Consider the following 6,526-nt stretch of genomic DNA (forward strand, 5'->3'; position numbering starts at 1 on the left):
TTCTTTATTTTGCGCATCTTATCTCCTAAATCCCACATATTTTATTATAATTTTTTTTTTTTTTTAGATAGAATTAGTGAATCTTTAACTCCTTCCTTTCCTTATGGCTGACTCTTCCAATGAGGATGAAACTTTAATTAATAAAACCTATAATCAACCATAAAAGACAGATTGGGTGAAGTATTTATTTCTACATATTTTTTATAGAGTAATAATTCCCAGTAAATTACTTTTACATTAGTAACTTTTTATACACATTAAAGAACAGAAATATTGTCCAATTCTATATCTACAAGTTCCTCTTCAGAGTTTTCTCCGCTACCAACAAAAGTCTCTTCAGATAGATTAAAGAACGCATGCACTCGAGTATTCAATGCCAATATAGCCAATGGACATTTTTCTACATCTTCATTGTTCGCTGCAGGAGGAAGAGGCGGTGGTATCGGTGGTACCGCGATATCTCGAGACGAATTGAGATTTTCTGGGAGCTTAGCATGAGTTTCAGAAATCTGAGGATTATCAGCCCAGTTTCTTAATTCACTAGGAGGCACTTCTTGTCTTTTTCGTGGAAGAGAAACAGGCTTATGATATTTTCTTCCTTCTCCTTCTCCTTCTCCTGGATTCAATATATCATTTTTAACAGTCACAGGCAACTGTGATTGTTTAGGAACTAATTGTGAATTTTTATGAATTTCTGAATCTGTACTGTCGACATTTTCTACATCGTCTGCTGCAGATCTGACTTCAACATTTTTATACATTCTTTGCAGAGCCTTTAATTCACGCTCCGTCATCGACTTCTGCTTTTCGATCAATACTTCTTTTAATTCGCCCATGAAATTCTTAGCTAAAGACTTATCCAGTTTGTATTTTTCCTGCAGGACATCATCACCATCTTCGTATAGCGATTTCAAATATTCTTCCTTGATATATTCCTCAAATACTTCATCCATTATTTGAGGAGCTGAATCCTTGATTACCGGTACATCCGGTGTCATTATAGGTATCAATAACGATTTTTCATCGCACGACAATTTTTCTTGATTAACATTTTGCATCCTGGCAATAAGCAAACTACTCGTTTCTGCAAAACTCTTAGCAGTATCAATCTTCTTATGCACTTCATTTATCTTTTCTTTTAATGATTCCAGGAAGGAGGATTCCAATCCTTGAATCTCTTCATACACATCGATATCCTGGAGGATTGACATTATATGATTGTAGACGATTTGTATTTTATGAGAAGTTAAATCTAAATGCATGTATAAATCCTGCCATCTTGATCCCGTTAATCCCCTAAGAATAAGAAAGATTATGTATTCTTAGTTTAATGAAATAATAATAAATTATTACAACTTACTTGTATTCGTGGCGAATAATTTTTAATTGACAATTACTATATTCATCAACCACCTTTCTTAATTTTCCACTGTACTTTGTCAAAGAATCCACTAAACTTTTAATGATCAAAGATAGTTTTATTTCTTGAATTTTACCATGGCCACTCCAAGTGTTACTGTTGTATGCAATTGCTAATAGTTGCAGCATTTCTGATTGAATTAAGATATACGTGTAATACAGGCGCTAAAAAATAGTTTCGTTATTAAATAATTTTTGGCTGAAAGATAGTATTTATGCTGTTTCGAAGCAGCATCTTACTTTCAATACTGAATACGTGATTTCACCCGTTGTAACAAGTGTGCTTCTTTCAAAATTCGTTACTAATTCGTTGCTATTAATTGAACTAGGAAGACATTTAGCAACAATTAACGAAACCCGATAATTATCAATTGACTGATGCTCCAGCGTGCTTATGAAAATTTCCGTTAATGACTGCACATATTTTAATCGTTCTGCTCCAAAATCGCTGTTATAAAAATTGTAACTATCAAATAATTTTTCACATATTCTTGTAGATTAGAAAAACTTAATGATAAGACATACGTGAATTTCGATTCACGATCTTTCAGATGAACCTTCATTCTGTAACCATGTCTAACAATTTTCAGAAGTCGTTTGCTAAGATAATACAAATCATTCTCTAAAGATACAAGATGCTTTAAATCTTTTTCTGCAGACCAGCGTATGTATTTAGTGTAAGCTGCAATAATCAATGCTGGCAAGCCAACTATCAGGGCTAATTTCGATTTCTGTTTTGCAATCAAGATACCTGTTGCTATTATGATGGTCGAACTAACTACTGGAAGTGTTGAAAAAATTTTGCTGAAAAGTCATAAAGTAATTCTATACATACAATTACAAATGTTCTCTTATAAGTGTTAAGAACATTAATAATTACCTCCAAATTGTATTATTATGCTCACTGATCAAACTTTGTATTACTGATCTATGATCATCTAAAAGTGGTTTTGTTTGCAAAATTGTTTGCAACTGTTTTCTTGAACTGTGCTCATCCTGTGAATTGAATAATTAAATTGATGAATAAATAATTGTTTTATTATTACACGCTAGAAAAGGATCTCTCACCTGCATTACATATCGATAAATATTGATTAACCAACTGTAAATATTTGGGTTAGCCGTTGATGGTATCTGTGATAAAATGATAATTGACAACAATATTCTTTGAATAATTGATCAATTTTTGTTTTGTTTTCATACAAGTTGTACCTTTATTTTGAAATCATTTAAGGAATCTGGCAACTCACTCCTAGCTACTATTGCACTTTCAAAATCTGTATATCCCATGTTGATCAATGCATCATGTAAATCACTGCCCTAAAATTATGGATAAAAATTGTTCCATATGACATTTCAGGATATCTATAATTTTTTATCAATACCTCAATCACAACATCATCGTCCTCATCAATGCTCTCTCCTTCCATGTCTGTCGTTTTCAATGTTATAGAGTAAATTCTGTGAAAATAAATGTGTCTATTTAGATACAATACAGTCACAGTTTAATTGTATATACAAGAAACTTTATGGATAGCAAAGATCTAGTAATCTTTTTTATTTGTGGACAAAGAATAAAAAATTTTCATACTGTATTACATTCGACATTGCTACGCAATATGGTGGGAGAATTGGCTGATGCAGTGATTGGCAACATATCTGCATTTCTTGGATAGTATGGAATATATGTTTTTATGAACAAATAAGTGGTGACGATTAATTATCTCGACAAAATAATGTAAAATATTATAATATTTTTAAAGACTAGTGATGCAACAGAACTGTAATGAAATTGCAAAACAATGGAATAAAACATACAAGTACCCTCCTAATTATTCGAATATGATTGAAAGGGGACTTGTACATGCCTTACTCTCACAAAAAGTTTTTTCTTTAACGATTCTCAATGTTGTAAGATTCTTTGCTGAACGCTATACAGCAAGACTTTGTGACGACGTTATCAATAGTGTACTAGTAGCACCATTGAAATTTTGATGAATCTCCCTAATATGATATTAGTTTTTATGATACTACTTACTGTATGCTCGTCACTCATATTTGTACACGATGCAAAGTTAATATTCTTTGAGTATTCTTGGCAAACTGCTTTGAAATCTCCTTATTTTCTCAATTTACGTAGAGAGCATCGCCCTACAGAGTGCTACAGAGCGCAATGATTTTTCTAGACTTTTGAATTAGAAGACTTCCACGGTAAATGAAAACGTAAAAATTACTTGCTACACCCCTGACAGTTACCTGTGGTTACCTGGTACAGGTGTTGAGCGGCGTTAATACTAAACATACTGATAATTTTTTATAAACGTATTTTTGGCTTTAAAACGGTTAAATGACCGCTCGATGGTACATTTAGTGTTAAGCATGAATTCAAGAATACATCCTTGTGCCACGGTGCCACGTGCTTTTCATAAAGTGTGTATACTGCAGGCTTCCTAACCTTTATTTAACCGCATTTCGCATGAAGTATGACGGTTTACCACGACGAAGTGGAAATTGAGGACTTCGAATACGACGAGGACGAAGAAATCTATTACTACCCTTGTCCGTGCGGTGATCAGTTTCAAATTTCAAAGACCGACCTTACAGCTGGCGAGGACGAAGCTACATGCCCTTCCTGCTCTTTGGTCGTTAAAGTCATCTATGACAAAGAGACATTTGCTGCAAAACAGGAAGAATTAGTTAAAGCAGACGAGAAGGAACTTCCTATGGAGAAAGCTTGAGGTATAAGGCTTTTTTCTATTGATTAATCTAGAGTGCAAAAAGTGTATCATGGAATTTTACCATTATAATCAGTTTTTTATTTCTATAGATAATATCCCACAAGCTAATTTACTAAAATGGCAGGACGTGGTAGGGGAAGAGGTAAGGCCTCTATGTCTATCAATGTTGAGCAATTGGGTTTTAGCAAGGGTGAAGCTCTTCCACCACCTGTTTTACAACCACCACCAAAGTATCCTCCATTGGACTACAAACCTATTTCCTTTACACTTACTAATGAAACAAATTACCTCCTTGAACTTAAAAGGGACTTTGCAGAGTTCACTCGTGAGTCTTCTTATAATGTTCAACCAATTGTCATTAAGAAAGATATAGAAAGATACTCTGATAAATATCAGGATATGATAACTGATAAAACAAGCTACGAAGCACATTACGACTGGACTAGGATGCCAGCAGAGTTAAAACCTGCTATTAAGAAACGCAAAGTTGACAATATTAAGAAAGTTGTAAAGAAAAAGAAAGATATAGACATTGAAACTAAACTCAAGGAATTGGAGACAAAGGAGGATACTCAGCAAAGTGATACTGAAGAAGATGGGAAGGAGGAAGGCAAGAATGAAGAAAAGGAAGTTGACGAACATGTAGAGGATGAGGAGGAAGAAGCTGATGAAGAGATGGATGATGGAACTGACTATTATAATAACTATTTTGATAACGGGGAAGGCTATGATGACGAAGATGACAACCTGGATGATGGTCCAATTTATTGAGTTTTGTCTTATGAAGCTTGATTGGTTTTAACTCTCGCAGAGTCTAGTACTACTTCATTATATTCCTCACAGGCATTACAAAATCACTTAAGAAATTTAGAGAAGGACGAGTGTAACGATCGTCATTGCGCAGATGCAGAAAGTATTTTAGGCAGAGTATCTGTGCACCCGCAGACTGCAGTTTACGTGAACAACGTCGATTGTATATAGCAGGAAGACGTTTTAAAGGGGTACGTCAAAATTGAATGTTATTTGTACGTAGTATTTTTGTAAATAAATCAGCAGCATAAATCTCTTTCTTTAATTTTTAGTTCGGAAATTTCCCAATTCATATTTAACACATTAAAGGCGGGAGTCGTAGTACTACGATTTATCTCGACTGTAGCTTAAAGGCGGGAGTCGTATTAGTACGGTTTGCAACCACATTGCGCAATCCATGCGCCACTTTACATTTGTATTTAGTATTTTTTGTGGTTTGAAGCTGTTCGGTTGTTCAAATTCTACTTACAGTAAATTTTGAAATCCTTCAATATGGTTTCACGCGAAAATAAAGATATATATGCAGACGATTCTTCTCATAAATATGTACTTTCAAACATTTTTTGTAATTAGTGTTTAGTTCTTTTTTAATATGTCTTGTAGTTTTAAGAGTTTAAATAAATTTGTTTAAGTCTAAATTTTTTTATGATTACACATAATATTGCCCGGTCTAGGACGAAAAACGAGGCGGGGCGGTCGCCGCGTTACCTAGCATGCTTTCGTCAAGATCCCCCGCCTTTAATGTGTTAAGAAAAGGCAGTCGCTCTCGCGGTTAACTTCCAGATTGATTTGTTGTACCCGTTACATCTTACAGATATACTGAAGACCTAGAGGAAATATTTAACGATGTTATATTCGTAAAGTTTATGTTTGGAGAACTTTTGCTGATATTGATTACCATAAAGAAGATGACTGCAAGAGAAATTTATTTACTCAAAAGAGAAGTCAAGTGGCGTTTTCCTTTCTTTTCTAAATATTTAAAGCTCAGTGACAATAATGCCATATGTATTATATGATTTGCTAACTACTTGATGGGAGGTCTCGTTCCTATATTTCTGTACTGTGTTTTTGGTACTTTATACACTGAAGAGGTAAATTGAGTAAACCAATTGAAATAATAAGCTGTGCGAAATTTTTATTCTACTATCGTGGATTACCATCAAAGGAAGCGAATCACAACCACAGCCTGAAATAAACATTTATCGAACGTCAGAAATCGTGAACGTCATCATAAAATATTATTTATACTGACGATCTATACCCTGTTATCCGTGCCTTGTAGATCTGAGAGCATGAGAAATCTTTTAATAAGATCAAATATTCGTACAATTTCTAGAATTCCCTCCTCTGTATCGTTTTGTAGAGAGTCAGTTCATTCCCGTCGTGCTACGTTATATTTTGTAACTTCATGGACTAAACCTGGATAACATATTCACTATATCTACTCATAATTTAAATAGAAATGCAGTAGGAAAATGTCCACGATTAAAACTCCATCTCACAGGAAGCGTCGGCGTGTCTTTATTACGAGTATTTCAATTTCTATTAATATATAATAT

At 34.0% G+C, this 6,526-nt stretch overlaps 3 protein-coding genes across 11 annotated transcripts; 2 read left to right on the forward strand and 1 right to left on the reverse strand.

Annotated features, from left to right (window-relative positions):
• Positions 1 to 25: 25 nt before the first annotated feature.
• On the reverse strand, positions 26 to 4,010 carry LOC107267356. 7 transcript variants are annotated; one of them, XM_015738954.2, is made up of 9 exons: positions 3,875 to 4,010; positions 2,805 to 2,880; positions 2,632 to 2,739; positions 2,488 to 2,553; positions 2,300 to 2,415; positions 1,945 to 2,223; positions 1,660 to 1,867; positions 1,361 to 1,584; positions 26 to 1,296 (listed from the first exon to the last, which is right to left on the reverse strand). In XM_015738954.2, the coding sequence occupies exons 2-9, from the start codon at positions 2,847 to 2,849 to the stop codon at positions 258 to 260; spliced, it is 2,085 nt and encodes a 694-aa protein (XP_015594440.1). In that variant the 5' UTR covers positions 2,850 to 2,880; positions 3,875 to 4,010; the 3' UTR covers positions 26 to 257. The 7 variants fall into 7 exon arrangements, with proteins under 7 accessions (XP_015594440.1, XP_015594442.1, XP_015594439.1 ...); XM_015738956.2 differs by lacking the exon at positions 3,875 to 4,010 and adding an exon at positions 3,686 to 3,823; XM_015738953.2 differs by lacking the exon at positions 3,875 to 4,010 and adding an exon at positions 3,676 to 3,811.
• On the forward strand, positions 3,869 to 4,157 carry LOC107267361 (DPH3 homolog). Its single transcript, XM_015738963.2, has one exon. It carries the CDS (start codon positions 3,903 to 3,905, stop codon positions 4,155 to 4,157), a length of 255 nt encoding a protein of 84 aa, XP_015594449.1. The 5' UTR covers positions 3,869 to 3,902.
• On the forward strand, positions 3,875 to 6,292 carry LOC107267360 (DNA-directed RNA polymerase III subunit RPC7-like). 3 transcript variants are annotated; one of them, XR_001537596.2, is made up of 3 exons: positions 3,875 to 4,158; positions 4,247 to 5,158; positions 5,782 to 6,292. XR_001537596.2 is itself a non-coding variant. In XM_015738962.2 (2 exons), exon 2 carries the CDS (start codon positions 4,275 to 4,277, stop codon positions 4,926 to 4,928), a length of 654 nt encoding a protein of 217 aa, XP_015594448.1. In that variant the 5' UTR covers positions 3,875 to 4,158; positions 4,247 to 4,274; the 3' UTR covers positions 4,929 to 5,219. The 3 variants fall into 3 exon arrangements, 1 of the variants encoding a protein (XP_015594448.1); XR_001537597.2 differs by lacking the exon at positions 5,782 to 6,292 and adding an exon at positions 5,240 to 5,767; XM_015738962.2 differs by lacking the exon at positions 5,782 to 6,292 and having other exon boundaries at positions 4,247 to 5,219.
• The last annotated feature ends 234 nt before the right edge of the window (positions 6,293 to 6,526 follow it).

This window comes from Cephus cinctus, unplaced genomic scaffold (genome assembly GCF_000341935.2).
Source record: "Cephus cinctus unplaced genomic scaffold, Ccin1 Ccin1_scaffold0401, whole genome shotgun sequence".
NCBI classification, from domain to species: Eukaryota; Metazoa; Arthropoda; class Insecta; order Hymenoptera; family Cephidae; genus Cephus; species Cephus cinctus.

What these genes read in the sequence shown, in the direction of transcription:
- LOC107267356 (XM_015738954.2), bottom strand. Translation starts at nt 2,849, where the DNA reads ATGGAAGGAGAGAGCATTGATGAGGACGATGATGTTGTGATTGAG. An exon ending in ACGATGATGTTGTGATTGAG is followed by an intron (nt 2,740 to 2,804) that starts GTATTGATAAAA and finishes CCATAATTTTAG; the next exon opens with GGCAGTGATTTACATGATGC. An exon ending in ATTATTCGCCACGAATACAA is followed by an intron (nt 1,297 to 1,360) that starts GTAAGTTGTAAT and finishes TCTTATTCTTAG; the next exon opens with GGGATTAACGGGATCAAGAT.
- LOC107267361 (XM_015738963.2), top strand. Translation starts at nt 3,903, where the DNA reads ATGACGGTTTACCACGACGAAGTGGAAATTGAGGACTTCGAATACGAC.
- LOC107267360 (XM_015738962.2), top strand. Translation starts at nt 4,275, where the DNA reads ATGGCAGGACGTGGTAGGGGAAGAGGTAAGGCCTCTATGTCTATCAAT.